At 42.9% G+C, this 22,860-nt stretch overlaps 1 protein-coding gene across 5 annotated transcripts in view; it reads right to left on the bottom strand.

Annotated features, from left to right (window-relative positions):
* The window catches only part of CLIC5 (chloride intracellular channel 5), a 140,205-nt gene that overhangs the window by 69,909 nt on the left and 47,436 nt on the right, over nt 1–22,860 (bottom strand). Inside the window, exon 1 of one of the 5 annotated variants that reach the window (XM_054023322.1) lies at nt 19,840–20,150. The exons of the other annotated variants lie outside the window; for them this stretch is intronic. Coding sequence (XP_053879297.1) covers nt 19,840–19,902 — 63 coding nt within the window. The 5' untranslated portion in view covers nt 19,903–20,150. Of the gene's footprint in view, nt 1–19,839; nt 20,151–22,860 lie in introns of those variants that run through there. 5 annotated transcript variants of the gene reach the window in all.

Genomic DNA, 22,860 nt, shown 5'->3' with positions numbered 1-22,860 from the left:
CTGAGTCATGACATTTTTCATCAGCTCTTTCATAAGCCTTGAGGAAACTTGATGAGTTCAAGAGAACTACCAAAAATAGCCTGGAAGTAGCTTCTTTATAGTTTGGCTCACGTAAGGAAATGAGGTATGATTTAGTGTTCCCATTTATTATACTATCTGCAAGGTCAAATTGCACTAAAATCAGCTTGGGCCTTGGCCCTTTTTGTGAACATTTATACTACTGGAAAAGTACAAAAGATTAAATAATAAGGATATTTATTTTCTGGCACGTTGTAGGATAATAATAGGGTAATAAATGTCAAGGCCTCTGCGCTATGCATCAGGCACATGCTGATCAAGGGCGTGAAATTCTGTCATTCACTCAGCACACAAAATTATGACTATTTATCAAGAAAAGAAATTTAGCAAAGCGGATTAACACCTTTTGGGCCAGTTTCATCCTTAGTGTAATGCTATTTAAGTCAATGAAGTTACATCAGAGATGGTCTGACCCTTTCTGTTGTATGGATGTAGAGTCAAATTAAGACATTGCGTCACAAGTCTCCTAAATTACACTCCTTTACTGTTATCTTTGCCAAGTTTTCTATAGCGCATTTTGGAAGCTTCAAAGTACTTTACAGAACTGCACACTAAGCACAGGTGGGCACGACTTCACTTCACTCAGCCCTCAATGCAACCTGTGTGGTGGAACAGAGTAATTTTATAACAGAGTGCAGCAACACTGCACAACAGTTGGAGAATGTAAATTGGCAAATACCACATCCATTTCAGAATATAATTGTCCAAGCTGGATTTCAGCAGTGGGGTCAATAAACTTAGTTCTATTAAAGGAGCCAGGAGATCTTGAAGAACCACATACTGTCAGAACTTTGGCTTGAAGACAGCACCCCTTAAATTATCAACACAATGCACTGCCACTTTGTCTATCTATCTGTGGCTCCTATTTCCATAACATCTGAGCCCTTCACAGTCTTTAATATATTCATCCTCACAACACCTCTGTGAGATAGGGTCGTCCTTTTACAAATAGGGAACTGAGGCACGGAGAACCTAAAGAACTTGCCCAAGGTCACACAGAAAGTCAGTGGCAGAGCAGGCAATAGAACCCAGGACTTCTAAGTAGCAGGCTAGTTCCCTAACCACTCGGATGTCCTTTCTTGCTGTTAAACCAACCCACTGGTTTAGTATTGACTCAGAAGAAATCCATTTATGGACTCACTAGCCTCAGTTCCTATAGCAAATAGGTGTTCTTTATAGGTCTCCCAGCCACGTGTTGACCAAGCACCATCGTGTTTTATTTGGGATTAAAAAACAGTGGAATGGCTGCTTATCCCGCCACAACTGAGACAGGAAGAACAGAAAACAATGTGTGATATTATAGTAACACTTGAGTTTTCCCCTAAAGTTTATTCACATTCAAAATGCATTAAGACCCTGTGTGGATGCTCTCATTCAAAAGTAAAGTGGGCTTGCTGAAAGCTTGATCTACACTAGGAACTTACGTCGGTATAACTACGTTGTGCCAGGGTGTGAAAAATCCATATCCTGAGCAACGTATTTATACCAACCTAACCCGTGGTTGATGGAACCCCTGGCTTCTCCAATCAACATAACTATCACCTCTCAGAATGGAGGAGTACCTACATCAATGGGAGAAGCTCTCCCATTGGTGTAGATAGCATTTTCACTGAGCACTACAGCAGCACAACTGTGCCACTACAGCGCTGTACATGTAGGCAAGCCCTAAGCTACAGCAACTGAAGGCCACTTTACTTCTGAGCGAGACTGTTCACACAGATGTTTAATGCACTTTAAATTAACATGCTTTAAATTCACACTTTTAGTTAATGTGACTTAACTTTCCTGGGTGTCCCTGTGTAGACATGCTTTTCAGAAAGTTAATTTCAACACCTATTGTTTTATTGCTGCTTAACTTCAGTTTGGGGGCTTATAAGGCAAAAAGCTTTGTATTTAGTAACACCCGAGAAAACAATAACATGAAGTGGAATTTAGGCATAGAATAACAAAAGCTAGATTGTGGAGGTCACTGGAAGGGGACAAATACTGATTTGTATTCATCAGACAAAAATGTTACCATTGATCAGTTACAAGATAATTTGCTTTCCTACTTAACTTGACTGGTAAAGGGCAAAACTGCATAATTCCATCCATTTCTGCTTTTCTGCTCACATCTCTTTTTGCATTAGGCCCCTTGTCCCTCCCCTAAATTCGGGCAGTGATGCCATTCTCACTATCCTGTGTGCCTGCATCGCCTGCAAGTGTTTCTTTGCTCTTTTCCATGCTACAAATTCTGGCCTCAGTTTCACTTGGGGCAATCCCCACTGAATCAATGGGCTAGATTCACTTGTGCTGAAATTCCATTGCAGCCAATAACTTGGTTCTATGGGATTGTATCCAGGCAACTGCGAACAGCAACTGGTCCAGGTGAACTCTTACCTCCAAGTCCATTCATATGAATGTTCCGTTCAGAGTATGAAGCACCCAGGTGAGGAGGAATGAGAACTGAACTCACTGTTTGGAATAAACATCTATGACTATAATTGCATGTGGCCACCATTAACAACGACTTAGGCCCAGTCCTACACACACTTATGCATATGAATAAGTTTGCTCATATGAGTGCTCAGGTCAATGGGACTACTCATCTGAGTCAAGCTGCTTATGTGCATAAGCAATGACAGGATCAAATCATTGGGGCAGCAAAATCACCCTAGTTTTAGTAAATAACAATGCCAATATTTTCAGCAAATCCACTTTGAAGTTTCTACAGAGCTACTCCCCCTTTGTTACGTTGCATTGATTGTCATTGTTGAATGCCCCTCGTGTGTCTGAAAGCACAGACAGCAGAGCAAGGCAAACTTTACCCTTAGGAAATGCATAAAGCACAGGACACCCACTCTGGGAGCCACCCTCTAGTGAAAAAAGATTTTCAAGGAAACCAGCAATAGTCCCCAGAAATATCAATACTAAGACAACATGATTTTACTACCTAGAAATATCACAGTGCTAGCACTTGTGCTTGTTGAAGAGCTCAGATGGCAGGATCCCTCTAATATTTTGACAACACTAAAAAATATTGTAGAATGGAAAGTTCCAAATAATTTTTATTTGAAAATGTTGAAACATTTAGTTTTGGGTGAGTTTGACATTGATCTGCTGGGCTGCATGGAAGTTGTAGTTTAGATACTTCACACCTCCATTCTTCTCCATGGGTCAGGCTCTCTATGTGAGCTACATCTCCCATGAGGCACCTTGGTCAAATGACACCCATGATGCACCATGGAGATTGAACCAGAGAGACGACTATAGTGCATCACAGGATATGTGGTCCAGCCAGGAAGCGAAGCCAATAGAGGAGACCGGGGGCATGAGGCATACAAACTACAACTCCTATTAGCAACAAAGAGTCCTGTGGCACCTTATAGACTAACAGATGTATTGGAGCATAAGCTTTCATGAGTGAATACCCACTTCATCAGATGCAATTTACAGATCCGGACTAACACGGCTACCCCTCTGATACTTAGCTCCTATTAGGTGGACAAAGATTCCAGTCCAACTACCCCAAAATGAAATGCTTTGATTTCTGTAGGCCCAACCGGAAACAATTTTTTTTTTCAAATGGAAAAATTTAAAAATTTCAGCAACATAAACATTTTCCAAGGGAAATTTAAATTTTGAGGAAATTGCATTTTCTGTCAAAATAAAATTTTTAACCAAAGGAAAACTCCCAACCAGCTCTATTTTTCGACAACTTTTCTCCGATTCATGATTTTGTTTTGTTTCATGTACTGTCCACTATTAGCAAACATAATCCTGTCCCTAAAGGACCAACACTCTGCAACACAAGTTATAAAATAATTATTGAAATGCTAGAACAGAACTTATTCCCAGAGAACCTCTTAATCCAATGCAGTCAGAGAAAACACTTACTAAAGACTCCTAAGGAGCTACTCTGCATTCATGTTCAGGCATCGCTAACCAGTCTAGTATAAAATGGCATTGACATACTGAAAGTCTGATCAGTTACAGGAAATTCTGCCCTAAGGTGATATTAGACAATATCATTCACCATGGCTTGGAATCTTGAAAAGCAGTTGAATGCTTCTAATTATTTTTCCTCCACTATAATGGCTTTTCAGTCTTCATTTAAGTCTAGCATTTTAAAATTGAAGTAAGACATTCTAGGAGGAAAGTGTGATAATGTTTCACATCACCACAGCCAGAGAAGTTGAAGACAAATTTCATCCCCCGACCTCAAAAATGCATTTGTCTCAGTCATCACGGCCAGCTGAGTCTCACTGACTATTGGTAACAGAGATGAAGTGTTGTCTAGTGGCTGGAGCCTGGGACTTGGCAATAGGGGGTATTGAGCACTATTCTAGATTGGCACTGGTTTGCTGCGTGATGCTAGGCAAGTCACTCAGCCTCTCTGTGCCTTTGTTTGCCTGTATTTAAAATGGGCATCAACATACCCACCTGCCTTCATGGGCTGTGAAGATTAGTTGATAAATGTCTGTAAAGAACCACATACACCAACTTCATCAGAGCTGCCGGATTTAGAGCGGGGAGCATATTGCATAATCCAAAGAGACAGAGCAGTATGCCTGTTCCTATTGTGTTTTGACGAGCTTAGGAGGAATTGTGCTTCCTAAGGCACACAATCCTTTCCTGAGCTTTCCTCTTGGAACGGTGCAGATCCACCCCAATAAGGGTCTGTGCCTAAATGCCACAGTCAGTCTTGTTTATTTGTGATTTCTTTGTCAAGACTATAACAGGATTCAAAAAAGAACTAGATGAGTTCATGGAGGATAGGTCAATCAATGGCTATTAGCCAGGATGTCCCTCGCCTCTGTTTGCCAGAAGCTGGGAATGGGTGACGGGATGGATCACTTGATGATTACCTGTACTGTTCATTCCCTCTGGGGCACCTGGCACTGGCCACTGTCAGAAGACAGGATACTGGGCTTGATGGACCTTTGGTCTGACCCAGTATGGCTGTTCTTATGTTTTTATGTCAAATATCATCATCTTCCTGTGGCTCATTGAAGGGATGCAATTTGACAAAGCTCGTGCTAGCTGAGGAAAAGAAAGTGTGATGCACCTAAACTCAGGACTAGGGGCCTGATTCAATGCATTGAAGTCAGTAGAAATACTTCAGGTGACTTGAAAGGACTGTGCATCCAGCCCAAAAGCCAGGCATACCCAGCTCTCACTGACTCCCTCTGTGCCCTCATGCAAGTCTTGGCTGAGTAAACAAGCTATGTTTATATTTGAACTTCCTTTCATTCATGTACCAAACCAACACCGAGCACTTTATCAGTGTCTGTTTCAGCAACCAGTAGCAAATAATTTGAAAAGCCTCCCAGGTGTAAAATGGGGATAATAATTCTGAGGGCTTGGGAGGATTAGTTCGCTGATGTCTCTACAGCCCTTTGAAGAATGAAGTGCTAGACAAGTGGTGCTATACAAGGGTTAAAGATGGTTGCTGTTGGAATGATGGAAAGTTTTTTTACTAAAGCAGTCACTGCACAGCTTTTTGCAAAAATGATTTCGCAGAGCCAGCCAAGCGAGCTGATAAGGACTTTTGATTTCTGAGCGTGAACTGGTGCACTTTCTGCTGACTCCCTTGGAAAGGCTCCCTGTATATTTTTGGGATGCTATGTCAAATGATCCCTATGACATTTACTGTTCTGGAACAGCCTCAGCAGAGCTGTGAACTGCCAGTAAATGTTTCCCTAGGACAATTATTGGAACTTCACTGTCATCATTGAACTATGACACAAACTGATAAGAGGTATGCCTGCCTGTGTAGGGATGGCATAGGAGCACTGGCTGCAGAAAACATTCAAGTGTACTGACTATCTCAGCTAGAGCTTCCAGGCACTACTGCAGTATAAACAATAATAATCATGAATTCCCTCAGTTCTTCATTATCATTATGTTATCAGGTTAAAAAAAGCATTATAAGTACATGATTTATCTATGAGGATAATAATATTAGACTAGACTCGGGAAATAATTGGTAGACAGGACTTAAGTAAGAGATCTTGAATAGCCTTATGGTTCAGGCTATTACTTTGGTGTGGAGGTCATGGTGTCCACAGTAATTGTGAATTTGAATAAAATCTGTGACCCACAAAGTGGCAACCCCTGACCGGTCGAGCTGGGCCCAGCTCCCGGCATTGCAACCTGGCCTACTTTAGTCACTGCACCACTCCAGTTTGATGCATCTGCCCCTCTATAAATGGAGATGGAGGGTCAGACACGCCAAGCCTGAGTGGCATTGCAACGCCACTCAAATTTGGCCTTCTGACCCTCCATCTCCATCTCTATTGGGGCAGATGCACCAAACCTGGGTGGTGGTGTGACCATGTGGACCAGGTTGCAATGCCCTGAGCTGGGAGCCAGGGCCAGGCCTGTGGGTCAGGAGCCACTGCTGCAGGATATGTGTGGGGTGGGATCACCCTCCTACCACTCCCCCACTTGCCCCCCAGCCCCCTTTCTATGACATATGGTTGTTTCCCCACACCTCTGCTGTGAAATTTATTAAAAATGTGTGACAAAATTGTAGGCCAAGTTAAGGTAGATGCTTGTTAAAATCCCACCCTTAACTTTTATGACCCTAATTCTGCAAGCATTTAATCATATGTTTAAGCCCATCCATATTCAGAAAATATTTGTAGTTAGTGACAAGTGCTTTTTTTTTTTTTTTTTTTTTGCTGAATAGGGATGATCTGCTTAATTGAGACCCACACTGTTACCTTCAAAGCCAGCAATGACACAGCCATGCAGTCACATGGAGTTGAGATTTCAGTAGTAGGAACAATCTTTCAAAGTGTTGTGTGCCTCTTGGAAGGTGACTTTAATGTGAATTGAAAGACCTCCTATTTCTCAGGAGTTGTATTCAGCATCTCACAGCATTAGGCTCTTACGGAGAGAAGGGTGAAGTTCACCCCGTACATAGGGCCAGTACAAACCCTCTGTACCACCTATGTCCAATTCACATCCCCAGAAGAGGACCTAAGCAGGTCTAAACAACATGACCTATGAGGAAAGATCGAGAAAATTGGGTTTGTTTAGTCTGGAGAGGACAAGACTGGGTGGGGACATGATAACACTCTTCAAGTACATAAATGGTTGTGATAAAGAAGATGGGGATAAATTGTTCTTCTTACCCACTGAGGACAGGATAAGAAGCAATGGGCTTAAATAGCAGCAAGGGTGATTTATGTTAGACATTAGGAACAACCTCCTAACTGTCAGGGTGGTTAAGCACTGGAACAGATTGTCTAGGGAGATTGTGGAATCTCAGTCATTAGAGGTTTTTAAGAACAAGTTAGGCAAACACCTGTCAGAGATGGTCTAGATAATATTTAGTCCTGCCTCAGTCCATGGACCGGACTAGAGGACCTAGTGAGATCTCTTCCAGTCTTACATTTCTATGACTCTATAACTTTAAGGTTATGTCTACACTGCATCTGGGAGCAAACCTCTCAGTCCAGGTCCACAGAGTTGTTTTAGTGAGGCTCATGCTCGTGTACAAAAATAGCTGTGTAGATGCTGCTCTGATGTTGAGGTGTGGGCAGGAGCTCGGGTTCTCAAGCCCACATCATCCCCAGGCTTGAAAGCCCATGCTCCATCCCCAGCTGCAATGTCTACACAGCTGTTTTTAGCGTGCAAACAACAGCTATTTTTAGTTCACAAGCACGAGCCCCACTAATAAAATCTGTGGATTGGAGCTGGGAGGTTCACTCCCAGATGCAATGTAGACATACCCTAAGTGCTGCATATTAGGCCTTGTGCTGATCTCTGCACAGGGGACAATTTCTTTCAAAAGGGAATGAACTCCAGCTCAGCCCCCCTACTTGTTTTAAAGGTCCCTAGGTGTGCCTGCAGGTTCCACATTTCTCCTGCAGCTGTTGATATTAATGTCAAAATCCTGGCCACAAGGTTAGTAACTCGAGACCCAGTCCTGCTCCTGTGAAGAGATGGCTGAGCTTCCATGAGGTGCCTTGTGCCTTCAGCTTCCAGTTAGTTCAAAAGTATGCCCTTTGCTACTATCATAAACTCACATGGCCCTATTCTGTTCTCACTTAAATCAATAGGAAAACGTCTAGTGCCTTGAACGCTGCAGGATCAGGCTCGTAACAGGTAAGCATTATTATTATGTATATTGGGGTAGGGCAGAAAATGTCTTTCATGTTTTCCAGATACAAAGAAAGCCTTGAAGAGAGTATGCGCTAAACAGACTGTAACAGGGGGCTGGCGGGCTGAGGCTACTGAACCCTGATTACTAAAGAGCCACACCTGTGGTTTTTCCTTTGTTTTGTTTTGTTTCATGGTGAAGCAGACTTGACAGGATAGTCTATAGCCACCACCAACTAGAATGCCTAACAGTTTACATTCTCTTTTTCTGCCGTGTCTTTCAGGTAATGAAACAATGCCTTTCTAATACTACCCCATTTCCCTATTTTTATTAAACAACATAATTTAATTTTGTTACCATAAGCCATGCAAATTCCTCAAAAAGCTTTTCCCTGTCGTTATTAAAACCTTTCCAGACCCATAAAAGATGATCAATTGTTTCTTCTACCTCACAGCACACACATAGTCTATCTTTGTGTTTGTTTATTCAGAAAAGACTTTTGTATAAACCAAAATGGCCAGTTAGTACGCTAAACAAAGTCACTTCATTTTTCCTTTCCAGACCCTGAAATATATCATTATCCTCAACTGTAGGGCACAATTCAAAAAGCTGCTGCTTTTCTCGTTGCTTCAAATTTTTTGCCATTCCTCTTTTAAATTTTTCTGTACTAGGCTTTTGAATTCTTGTTTACTCAAGGGTATTTCTATGTTGATCCTTTCGTTTCCTACATCACATTTAGTTGCTTTGTCCACCATTTTGTTCCCTGTTATCCTGGTATGTGCTGAGACTCAGACTAATGCTACATGTATTCCCAGCTGTACTCACTCTGTTATTAGAAATATATTTCATTGATTAAATCACTTCTACATATGGAGACACCTTTTTTTTTGCCATAAGGCCTGATATTGAGAATGAAAAAATAACTGCTGCTGCTGGGCACAAAACCTAGATCCAGTTTAATGCTAGCATTATTGCTACTAGTTTGGGTCATGACAGCTATAAACGCGGATATTCTTTTAGATGCACTAACTCCTAATTTTGGTATACAGTTTGCCATCCCTACTCTTCCTGTTTTTATATTTTTGGACCCATCTGCATATATTTGACAAAAATGACTCCACTTCTCATCTATATATTGTTACACTTCATTTTATAGCTATTGTCTCCTTTTGACCCTTAAGTTTTTATAAAATAAATCTAAATCCACATTTGGACATGTGGCTTTCCATCCACAACTAATTTCCCCATGACTAAAAGTTTTGACTTTGTTTAGCATTTCCTTGTCTTTCAACTCCTATATCCACATTTTAACTTAAATGGCATGTGGAATTCTAACACTGTGCTCTATAATTCGCCTATTGAATTCTCAGAAATCCCCATATATTTGTTTGGTACTTTCATCATTGCAATTCCCATTCACTTTGGCCCAGAAAGTTAGGTCCAGTAGTTTCATTTGTAGTGTAACTGACATTTCATGAGCAGCTATCTGTAGCACCTGTATGAGTATTGAAAGGGCTGGTCTACACTGGGGGGGGGGGAAATCGGTCCAAGATACGCAACTTTAGCTACGCGAATAACGTAGCTGAAGTCGAAGTATCTTGGATCGAATTACCTGGGGTCCACACGGCGTGGGATCAACGGCCGCGGCTCCCCCGTCGACTGTGCTACCGCCGCTCGCTCTGGTGGAGTTCCGGAGTCGACGGTGAGCGCGTTCGGGGATCGATATATCGCGACTTAACGAGACGCGATATATCGATCCCAGATAAATCGATTGCTACCCGCCGATATGGTGGGTAGTGAAGACATACCCTAATAAATGCACTGCATGCCACTCACAGTGCCTGTGCTTCTAGTAAATCTAATATTTTAAGTTTCGATTTTGATGCTGTCCCAAAAGCTTGGCAATCATAGTCAATAACTGGTCTAATTAAGACTCTGTATGCCATCAGCAGTGTTTTCTTATCCACACCCTCACAATTGGTCCCCTCAATACTTTTAAGCAGGTAGACCCTTCCTTTATATTTATCTATATATGATCTTTCCAAAGTAATTTAGTATCAGATATTACCCATAGGAATGTAAGCCTTTTAACTATACTTATTTGTTCTCCGCACAGATACAGTTTACATTCCTTTGAAGCTTTCCTTTTTGTAAAGATCAGTCCTTTGGTTTTAGCAATGGAGAACTTGAAACCCCATGCATTTCCCCCATCTTAAGTCTCGCATAATATTTGGTTGATTCTCTTTTCTGCCACCTTAGTATTCCTGCTCCTAATCCATAGAGTGCAATCATCCACAAACAGAATGACACCTACCCTGGCACTTTTGGAATATCATTTATCATAATATTAAATAAGGTGAAGTTGACAACACTTTCCTATGGTGTACCATTTTTAATATTTGACATAACTTTCCCAACTGACTTACATGGTCATTTTACTAAAAAATTATCTAATCCATCCATACATTCTTCCCCTTATCCCCATTGTACAATAAGCCTTCCCTCCATAGCATGTCATATATTTTTTCCCAGTATCGAGAAAGACAGCTATCATGAAACCTTTGTTTCTCACACATTTGTGTATTTCAGGTTCCAATTTAACAATACAATCAATGGTGCATCTTCCCTTCCTAAAACCACTCTGCACCTTATCTATAATGCCATTATTTTCCAAATAGGCAACCAATCTTTCAATCACCATTCTCTCCATAATTTTAGCCAGATAGTACATAAGGGAAGTTGGTCTACAGGCATCCACTTTTGTGACGAGTTTGCCTGTTTTCTTTATTTTAATTACTACTGCATGTTTCTACCCTACCCATATCATGGTTTGTTCCCATAATAGTATCATATAATTCCAAAAGATCTTCCTGAAAGCAGATTGAAGGTTATCTAAACATTATATCGCACATATTATCTTTACTTGAGGATGTATTTTTGCTTATATCAATAGCTTTCTCAAGTTCCCACATATAAAACCATTCATTCATGTAGTATCTTCATGTTTTCCCCAACTATATAATCGCTCAGTGAATTGCCTTGTAGCTTGGCACAAAACTGGACTTTGATTTCATCATTACTCACCCTTCGGAAAGTTTGCTCACACTTCTGCTCGCTCATTATTAGAGCTTCTATTTTGTCAGCTCCAGTATGGGGTGTAACTATGCTTATTCTGAATTCCATTCATTCTTCGGATTTGCCTGTATAATTCTGAGGTTTTGATATCTTTATTTAACCTCCCACAATACTCCCTCCAACACTTTCTAATTTTTTTCTAGTTCCTTGTGCTATTGCCTTACGACTTGTATTCTTTATTAGCTTTACAAGATTTAATGTATTTTTCGCTTTCTTGTGGGCTTTGTTCCTTTCTTTAATTGCCATTGTGCCCTTCTCATTTCACTGCGCACACCCAAGTTGAATCAGGGAATTTCTTATAAAGAGCTGCAGGATGTGGCTGATAGGAGAAGGAAGCTAAGGCTGCAGTCAGAAAGGGCTGGGCCTACTGGCTTTGGGTGGTGCAGACTGGGACAGAGGATGAGCTCTGTAAATGGCAGAGGAACCAGGGCTGACTTGTGTGTTATGGTTAAGGACTTCGTTTTGGGGACTCTCTGAGGATTATTTGAACCAGCCCTGGGGCTGTTGGCCACAAGAGAGACCGTGTGGCAATCTAAGTGGCCTGTAAGTGGGGGCTAACAGGGGCAAAGGGAGCCAGGAAAAGGGAGCCCTGACCATGAGATAGTGTTCAGTAAGCTGCTGCCGTGCTGGAAGGAGGATAAGACAATTTACAAGCAAAGAGATCAGGGTGATGATTGGCATGTATCTTGTTAGCTGCAGGTTTGTCTGATGGGTATTTTGTGTAAGTTAACACACACACAGCCTGATTTTTTTTATTGCCTTGCCTGTGATAGTGTAGTTACTTACATCAGTGCAAAAATGGGTGCAAAATGCCTTCACCTGTGTGAGTAGGGAATTCTGCTACGCTAGCCTTTGACAACCATTTCGCATAGGTGTGAGTAACTTCACAATATGCAAAGCAGAAGAATCTGGATCCAGATTGATACACATCTTAGAAATACCACATGCATTAAATTAAACTCTAATCAAACCCAGTCCTTTCTCCTCCAACCCCCACACACTTTTCCCTCTGACAATAAAATCTACCCATTTATGCTGGTAATGATTTGGAGTCGTAAACAGCTTTAAAACAAAGAAAATATAAGTTGTCCGGTTTAACTTTAAAGAATGGTTAACTTTTTGCTTTGCTTATGCATATCTAGCCACCTGATACAGTTTTACGACGGAGGACATCATGTGACCCTATTACCCTATATATGTTACTGCCAGTGTCACCAGATGGTGCTGTTACACATTGTCTTAAAGGTTCTCTTTCTGAGCATGAGAGCAGTGTACAGACTCTGAAGAAATTCTGTATCATTGCTAACTTTGTGCTAGAGAACTCTTGGTGGAAGCTGTGATGAACAGCAAGAACGTTTGCTCTCTGCCTTAATCTCACTAATTAGAGTTGATTCTTGCAGCAGAGCTGCTCCCTGGGGACTGGGCATTGGGGCCTGGATTGAGAGGCTGAAAGAGGGGTTTCTCGGGCGTGCCTGCACGCTTTTCATGATCACCTCTGTTCAATGACTACAGTATATAATGTAAACAAACAAATTACACTACGAAAACATCCAGACTCTGCATCACTGGTTTCTTCTCAAACGGGAAAGCAACCTGCCATGCCCCCAAATCTGCAATCACTCGGAAAAGAGGCAACTAGATAGACAGATGCACTAATTATGTGCATATTTTGCAAACAAACTACCTGAAAGTATACATTTTCTTTAGTATGAAAATAAATTACCTTTAATTTTATAACATGAAATTGAATACTAAGAAATATGTTTTATTAACAGCATAAGATCATGGCAAATTAATGAATGTCAAGATTGATATATTCTCCCTGCCTCATACACCTTAATTACTTTACTATAAATACTTAGCTCAAGGCTCAGGGAACTAGCTGCAGTCTTCCATTATCTTTAATGAAGGCTCTCAAGTTAATTTCTCATGCACTGGTGGATTGGTTTGTTTAAACAATGTGACTTTACGGGCTTGTCTACACAGCACCACAGTCTGGACTATAAGGATGGGAATTGTGGAGCACTTTAATGTGCTCCAATTGCCCCATGTAGACCCTGCTAGTTGTAGCTAAAAGGTACCTCGGTGGTGTTAATATAATCTGGACTGCGGAGCCATGTAGACAAGTCCAAATTTAAGGGGCCTGATTCTCCTGTCACTCACACTATTTTACACTTGTGTAAACTCCATTGACTTTCATGAAGTTACTCTTGACTTGCACTAGTGATCTGTATTGGGCCCAGAGTCCCAGGTTTCCTCAATTTGTCTCATTATTGTTTAAACAGAGTCTTGTAAAACTATTTTTATGGTATTTATGCTGAGGTCTGAGCTACAGGTAACCCTGCATAACTGACATAGTTACTGATGCAGCATTCAGACTTGCTGATTTTAGCACCACCACTGTGACTAAACTACAAAATGTATAGACCCAATTGGGCCACTTAGACACTAGCTTGCTCTGGGAGTGGTGTAGAACTGCCCCAACCCAAGGGGGAGCCCGGGGAAGAACCGTGCACTATGCAACCCCCATTGTCTTTAATGGCAGTCACAAGTTTGAGCATTTAGGGGATTATGTCCATCCATTTACAAGGAAGTGCTAAATCCTTAATAGTATCCTCACCCAAGCCAGCTTCCAGTAGCATCATCCGAAAATGGCGGGGAGTTGCACATGCTGTAATTATTATTTGCATTACAGTGCCTAGGTGCCCTAGTTATGGACCAGCACCCCACTGTGCTAAGCACTGAACAAACCTGCTGTGAATCTGCTCTGCAAAACATTTATATCTTTCTCTTGAAAACCTGCAGGGTTCTGCAAAATGCATGATGGGGGATCTAACACAATTTAGCAGACAACGCTGGAGAGGGTGAACCAACCTATCTCCCCTAATTTAGATGATTTGTTCTCATTAGTCTCCTTCAGCTCTGTTCCTTTTTTGAGTTACAAAGTACCTCTTTATCTGGCGTTTCAGGAAGTGCCCAAAACCATAAAAACAAGTATGTACAGTAGCAAAAATCTGGGTTCGTAATTGACTATAAAATATCCAGTACTTCTTAGAAGATAGAAATAACTGTTGTAGTTTCTTTTTCCAGATCTGATTCTGATCTCTACTGTTAGCAGAATATTGCTTGATGGCAATCTATGTGTAAGTGGGGGAATGGTCCCGCTATTGTGGGGAACTTTGCTGGCTTCTGCACTACCCCAGTGAAATGGGCTAGCGGAAGGATCTGAGTCCTCGCTCCCACTTCCTTTACCCAGAGGCCTCCCTGCCCTCAAGGACTCCCCTTCCACTCTCCTGTCTGGCAGAGACCTCGTAACCGCAACAAGGCTGGGCCCAGGATTCCTGGGGGGCTCAACTCCCAACCCTGCTGTGGTCACGTAGGTCAGGGGCTAGGGTGTCCCCACTCTGGGGTACTCTCTCCGCACTGGATGCTTTCCTGACCCACTGATCATTACAAACGATTTAAAGCAATACAGTTTATGTAATTAACAATTAGCGTAGAAAGGAATAAGGAAAAATGGGAAAGGTTAAAGGAAATATGTCACCCCGCTCTGTGGCAGGGAACATCACAGTGTCTCTGGAACGTCAGGACAGGTCACAGTCTGTTCCTTGTAGGTTCCAGGCCTCCTTCTCAGGCCCTGACTGTGCTGCAGAGAGGCTGCAGGCTGGACACTTGCTCTGGTGGTGGCCACACGCTCTCAGGCTCTAGGTGGCAGGACCCTTCTTCCCAGCGTCGCCCCCGCCCTGACAGGGTTACGATCCCCCTCCAAGTCTGGCCTGCAGAGCCTCTTGGCTGAGGCGTCTCCCTGTGCTGGGCCCACTGCCCAGGGTCCCCCTCCTCTCCCCAGCTGCTCTCCGCACCCAGCTCCGGACTGCTCCAGCCCCGGCTCCAGCTCCACTCTGCTTCAGCACGGCTTCTGCTGCTGCTCTGCCTCCAGCTCCCTGGGCTGCTTTTCTGGCCCCTCTGGCTCTGGTTGTTGCAGGTCTGCTCTCTCTGGGCTGTGCTCTGGCTTTGGGGCTGCAGGTCTGCTCCCCAGCTCAGCTTGGGCCCCTGCTCTCTCCTTAGCTCGGCCTCACTCTGTCTGACCCAGGCAATTCCAGCTCACAGGGAGGACAGGACCCCCCCTGGCCTCCTGCCTCCTTGTTTGGCCTGCCCGTCCTGTCAATCATGCTGACCTGGGGACTGTCAGTCTCAGGGTCCTGATTTCCCATCAACCCTTCCCCTTTTGGTACTGGGAGCTAGCAACCAAAACACCCCCACTGAGTGTTAGTAAGGGGATAACAGTCCCCTTATATATGAATCCAATCTGTTATGGATCAACAGTTGTCACAAAAGGTGTTAAAAGGATCTTGCCAAGTTGTTTCCCCCAGTTTGTAAAATCATTATTTTCTCACTCTTTTTAGTAACCCCCTGGAACTAAAATCAGTTCTCTTACCATAATGACTGTATCTCTAACCCCGGGAACATGGAAGGCTATATGGTGGAGAGGGATTGTTGACATCGAGAGGATCTCTCTTCATTCATGTCTCCCTTTAGGCCTAGATTGTGGCATTTAACCAGAGCCTGGCATCAGGGACAGTTTGAAGTGATAGTTCTCTAAGCTACACCTGGGAAAGCACTATCCCCCCCAGCACTTAATGAGAATGCACCATCCTACTCATCCCTGCCTCTCCCCCTTTGGCGTGATTTCTATCCCCGAGGCTATGTAGTCAGGGCCAGCTTTAAGCCGATTCGGCCGATTCCCCAGAATGGGGCCCCGCGCCTTAGAAGGCCCTGCAACGTCCGGGGCTGCCGGCGGAGCGGGAAGAGAAAAAAAAAAAAAAAGCCGCGACTTGCTTCTCCCCCCTCCCTCCAGCGCTTGCGCCGCCATACAGCTGATCAGCGCAAGCCTGGGAGGGAGGGGTGAGGAGGAGGAATGCGGCGTGCTTGGGGAAGATGCGGGGTCAGGGCGGGTATTTGGGGAGGGATCCAATGGGGCAGGGAGGGGGCGGAGTTGGGGCGGGGGGGCAGGAGACAATTCGCGTCCCGGTGTGGGGCCCCGCACCTGCTAAAGCCGGCCCAGTATGTAGTGCAGTAATGTAATTGCATGCTCCCCTGAGTGCAGAGACTGCAGCTGTTCCTGGGCCTTTAGCAGGGTGGGCAAGAAGGAGGGAAGACACCTTGTGCCCTTTCCATCCTGTAGACCCATGAAAGTGCCAGTCCGGCTCTTTCTGGCCAGTTCATTCAGTGATAACATGGTCATCGTCACAGCATCTTGAACGCTTGCCTGTGTTCTCAACAATATCTTAAATTATTAAAGCAGGAAGAATTTTAAAAATAAAATGCACTTTGGGCCATTTGTGCTATTTATTTCATTTCTGAAGTGCACTCCACTTGAGCACTGCAACTAGACGACTTAGTTGCATTTTTTATTCTAGTTTGTTTCGATGTAGTTTGCTTTGGGTTGTAGTTTTACATTTTATTTCTAGCCAGTTTCATTTTCTGTTTTTCATGCACTAGTCCCATTTTGCAATGGGAGTAATGTCTGAATCCAAACAAACACCTGTTTCTACTGTGATTAAAAGGAAATCATGGAAATATTTCTATTGACCTTTGGTTTATCCACATCTGATTTTTACAAAATCTACATTTTAGACCTACTTTTTGAGTAGCAGGAGTTTGCTTGGGATGCTGTATTAAATGAAACAGGCAAGACTCACAGGAAAAGCTAAATATACTCTCCATCAGGGTATCATTTATGTAAAATTACTTTGTTTCTCCACCACACAAAGAACTCAAATTAAAGTGAGTCACAGCATGCCGGGCTAAGTAAGTTCTACCTGCTGCTGTTGACTTTCTTAAAGCTAGCAGCACCAGCCTCTCTCCCTGCCGCATAGCTAGCCTCTCCTCTGGCAGACTTCCTTAATACCTTTCCAGACAAGTTTCTAGGGATTGCTGCTGGAAAGCATCAAGACCATTTATCTATACATCTATCTACTTTCCTTTCCCCTACTTCCAGCACTTTCATCACAGTCTACTAACAGAAAAAAAGTTCAGCAAACATGCAGCTTTCTCCGTAGCCAAAAGTTTGATATGTATTATGGACTGCGTGGTAGATGGAATATAACTCCCTTGTATTCATTTCGGTTTAAAGACTTTTCCCTTCTCTAAATGTTCCCCACACGCCTTCCTACGCATACCCCATCACTCTCCATCTTCACACAACACCTCTGGCTCCATGTGCATTCCTGGATCCAGGTGAAAATTCCCTAATGGAATATTGGCTCCATCAAAAGCTCCACTGCAGTTTTCAACAGCCAGGATTTCACCTCTTGTTTTTAAAGCTCTCCGCAAGCTTGCTCCAGTATACCTAGATTCTCTCCCCTCCGTGCCCGTTGCTCATCTAGAACCTGCCCCCTTTCCATCCCTCTACAGAGCCTTGCCATAGTTGGCAAGAGCCTTCTCCCCTGCAGCTTGTGCCACTGGGATCAGCCTTCCTATCTCTCTCCTCCTCCTGAGATCTCTGTCCCTTTAATTGCACCTGCAAACATCTCTCTTATTCATTGCCTATATCCCTTAATTTGACATTCTCTCTTATTCATTTTTGAACTGTGTAGCTGTTATATTGAACTTTAAAGCACATTTATTTTGTTTTAGGTTTTTTTATTTCAATTATTTGGACTTTTATAAAATAAAAATAATCTTTCCAAAACTTCAATGCCCCTTCCACATCCATTCAAAATTCCAATTAAAAATGCCAGCTATTTCTCATCCCAAATGTAAGGGGCTATAGGAAGGTATTAAATGTGAAGAGTCTAGATACACACAATGCTTTTGTTCTAGTCCAACTACATGTAATGGGCTTCCTGCAGGACTCACTGGGTTAAATTCTCTGCCCTGTGTTATGCAGGAAGTCTGACTAAATTACCATAATGGTTCTTTCTGGACTTAAAAATAATCTATGGGCAACATCCTAGCCACCGTGAAGTCAGTGGGAGTTTTGTCATTCACTTCAATGGAGTCAGGATTTTAGCCTATGAATCTGTTAAACTAAAAGGAGAAAAAGTTCCCCAGCCAACAACTGATCCCAGCCAGAAGATACACCTCAAATCCACTCCCAGCCGCAACATAACGCTCTAGGCACAGTGAACAATCAATCACACATTCCAGAATACATGGAGTGCCAACAAAAGCACTAACACATTTCCCAAACTGCAACCATCTCCACCAATCTACCCCCCTCAGAAAAAGCCTGGGGATGAAATATACCAGGGAGCAAAGGCCACTGCAAGGCCCTCCTGCACCTCCTAAGCCCTGCATTGGCGGTTTTGCTGGATGAATGACCAGGTGCACTCTACCTGCCTTGGAAGAGCTCTCCACCTTGGCTCTGCATGAGAGGCCACACTTGAAGCAGGGCGAAAGCAGACAAGGGAAGGGGATGCAGATCGTGCATTGTGGATTTGGCTGCTATTCCAGCTTATAGGTTGGAATGGCAGTCATAGGGGGCACTGCAGTTCTGTACCCTGGCCCTGGGCTGGTGGGGGTGGATTTCACTTCCCCCATTGCTCCACACAAGGCCAGATCCAACTCCTATTAAAAACAATGGCAATCTTTGACTTTAAAAGGGAACTGGTTCAGCTTCCTGGAGCCCAAATACTTGGGCTTTACATGGGCACAGTGTCTTTCCCCTAGGTGAACAGACAGGCTTTGCAGCATGACCTGAATGTCAACAAATCTGAGTTCTGCACTGGGATACATTTTGCATGAAGTTTGCTATTAATGAAGTTGTATGCACTGTGGGCTTGAACCAGATTGATGGCAAAACACCCATTGATCTCAGTGGTGCAGGATCAGAATCCATACCCTTCCCAATTACATTAAATATTTTGAAACCCTATTATACTGTACGTACATGTATTTCCTTATGCACCATTGGGCCAGATACTCTGGATTTATATCAGTGTGTGATTAAATTAACGGGACTACTCTGGAATGACATCTATGTAAATGAGAGCAGAATCGGACCATTTGTTTTTCACTTTTGTGTTGCCAAAGGGCAGCTGGCCAGCAAAGTTGTAAATAAAAATTAGGAGTATCAGTTTAACTGACCCCACCCCTTGTTTTAGGAGACGTCTTTGAGGACTCCAGACTTGGCAGACCCTTGTTTGGTGCAGCATCAGGCCACCCTTGAGGTCTTCATTCTTCTCCCCCTACCTGCCACACAAATGGGCAAGGAAAGCATGTTCTTAGTGGCAAATCTGGCACCCGAAAGGCGAGGGATTGGCATAATGTAGGCAGCGGGCTTACAAACTGCAGCCTCTACAAGGAGAAAGCAAACAACGAAATAAAAGGAATGCAGATTGTCACCACACAATGCTACCTTGCTGCTCCTAATGTTAGGGGAGAGAAAGAGCAGCCCTCTGGAACCATATGCAGGAAAACAGTGGGCTGTCAAAGTGTCATTAATGCTCTGTGCCCCAGAAAGTTTGGTGTATTAAATAAAAGCCCAGCTGGTACGAGAGTAAGACAGGTGTACAACTCCGGCTGTGACTTACCTTCACGAAGAGTTCAATGTCAGGGTCTTTTCCTTCCCCATTAGCAGGAACAGTGTCTGTCATTTTTCACCCCCCCACAAAGCCAGTGGCTGTTCTCTTTCTACTACGAGGCAAGAGAAGGTTTCGGTTAACAGCAGCTAGGTTTCCTCCCAGCAACAGCTCCCACAAAGCTTTTAAAACATCTCTTTTCTATGGCTGGAACATCCCCCAGGTGAAGAAAACAAGTTTCTGCATTAAAAACTAAATAAAGCTGGCAGAGAGAGAGCCACTGTTATAACAGTTCTTTGGAGCAACAAGTGCTGCTGTGCTGTGCTGTGCTGTGGTGTAGTATCCTCATCTGTCAGAGCTGCAGCTCAGGCTGCCAGCCCAAAATAGCCCAGAGCAGAAGAGAGGGTGGGGCTAACTCACAGGGGAGGAGACAGCTGCTGGTACCTAGACCCTCGTCTGAGCCTTCGAGCAAAGTGTTTCATTCTTCTCTTAAGCATCTCTCTTTTTGTGTCTCAGTTTCTCTATCTCTCATCCCCGAGCTGAGAGCATCAGTGAAAGGAGGAGAACAGGAAAGCTTCACAGCAGACTGATTTCATTGTCTTACAATGAAAAAGTGAGAGTCTTTTGCTCCTCATCCGAATCGAGCTTCTGACCTCTTTGAAATTCCTCGTATTTTCAGTGCGGAAAAGGGTAAGAGAAAATGGCCTGATTCTGTACTGGTTTATGCCTTGTGTAGCCATTGTTACAACTGCTCAGAGTGAGCATACACTGCTATGCAATTAGAGTAGTAGTGTTTTACACTCGCTTTGTACAACTGTAAATGACTATGTAAGGTGCAAAGTGGTGGAGAATCAGATACAAAAGAGTGTGGCTGGGGGAGTGAGACTCCCATAGTGCTGCAGCACTTGCTAGGAGTGAAAAGCAGAATAGAGGGAACATGGTTAAGTAGAATAGTGAGCCCTGCTGAGCACGTCTATTCAGCATACAAGTAACAAACACTGACTTCAGTGGGAGTTCCTTCTGCAAGGGCTGAATCAGGCATTTGGAATGAACAGTTGTCTTTCCTTGCTTCATTCTTCCTTCCAAGTTTTATTCCTTTTGAACATCTCTATCATGCTTCCAGTTCCTGCATCCATTTATTCCCTTTGATTTTTTAACACACAGTATAGGATGCATTACAACAAGGAAATCAAACAGAAAGTTTAAAATACTACCCTCAGGCCCAATGTCTCAAACAATTCAAGCCTGCAGGGTTCACACACCCTCAAAAGAGAAGGCCTCTTTCCCAATGCAGTCCTCTCTGTCTTTGCTGCTGTGATGCTAAGATAGCAGCAGATGTCTTGCATTCAGTTAACTATTGGCAATTCACTAACAGCAAGCCTAGCCAACTCAGAACAGTCACATCAACAGACTGACAAAAAGCAATTTAACTTTCCATTTCTAATATGTATCTGCCCTTTCAGCTACTCTTCTGACAAGATCAAACACTAATCTTTATGAAGGTGTTCCTGGTGATGTGGGTTCATGATAATTTTTAACTCCTTCCAGTGACCTCTGGGTGTTAACTCTAACAGAATTACATATTATTACCCCAGTGCGTTCAAATGTATACTGTTTTGGTGGGTAGGGGGATCCAGGTGCATTAACTACATAACTTTTACATTGCAATTATTTTCAGACATGCAATCAAATTTTCAGCTACATGAACTAATTGTAATTACATGCATCAAAAAGCATAATCACGGCATAATTATACTATAATTGCAGTACGACAACAATATAATTATAGATTAAAATTACTGTATTGAAAGTGCATCCATAAATAATATATTCTCATTTACACAATTATAACCTGTTACTTCTGCTGCAAAGTTTGTCTCCCTAAGTACTTCAAATAATGATTTAATTTTCCCCTTAATGAAATGGCTATTGAAAACAGGAGATGGTGGCTGTGATGCTGGCAGACCAGGTGCCAGCTCATGCCAAGGCTCCAGGCCTCACTGAACACTGACAAATGCATAGCTGAAAACCAGTCTGCCTTGCCTGTATGGTAGTATTGTCAAGATAGATATTAGAGATGTAAGAATGAGTTTGGTGTTCAGACATTGTGAATAGCTTGTAGGATGCTGTATGTATTAGTCTAACTTATCTGTACCCCATATTATAAAGCATAAATTCGTTAGTCTCTAAGGTGCCACAAGTACTCCTTGTTCTTTTTTTTCTGTAACTATATAACTCATCAAAGAGGAAAGAAACGTTCTCTAATGCAAATATTTGCTTCCTACAGAAGATGTTAGGTCCTGCCCAACAAGAAGGCCTTTGAAGCCAAATGAGCCACTGTGAGACATCAAAAGAACAAAGACTTTGTTAATTGAACTCCTTGCCCATGAACTCATCCCATCAGCTTGGGCTCTGAGGAGAAGGGAATAAAAATCCCTGACAAGGAGAAACTTGGTTCTGTTTGCTGCTTGAACTCTAAAGGGGAGAGAATAATTAAGCATAAGCAAAATAGGTCCAGATATTTTGCTTGGGTTAGCCCTAGAGGACATATGGAGTTTGCTTATTCTATAAGTTTCTATTATCTTTTGGAATCTGAGACTGTAATTCATTTGTGAGTGTATGTTACCTGCTGTAACCATGTAAATAACTCTTATTTCTTTTCTGGTTAGTAAATATTTAATTAGTTTTACTACAGGATTGGCTACAAGCATCGTCTTTGGTGAAAAGAAGAACAGGAGTACTTGTGGCACCTTAGAGACTAACAAATTTATTAGAGCATAAGCTTTCGTGCATATATGCATCCGAAGAAGTGGGCTGTAGTCCACGAAAGCTTATGCTCTAATAAATTTGTTAGTCTCTAAGGTGCCACAAGTACTCCTGTTCTTCTTTTTGCGGATAGAGACTAACACGGCTGCTACTCTGAAACCGTCTTTGGTGAGAGATCGGGATGCAAGTAGCCTGAGGTAAATGACTGGTCGTTGGGGACTGGAAGTAACCTATATATTGTTGTGATTTTTGATACAAGAGACCATC

Source organism: Malaclemys terrapin, chromosome 3, assembly GCF_027887155.1.
Source record: "Malaclemys terrapin pileata isolate rMalTer1 chromosome 3, rMalTer1.hap1, whole genome shotgun sequence".
Lineage (NCBI taxonomy): Eukaryota > Metazoa > Chordata > Testudines > Emydidae > Malaclemys > Malaclemys terrapin.
The sequence above is the reverse complement of the archived record's forward strand: the minus strand, read 5'-3'. Positions and strand labels throughout refer to the sequence as shown.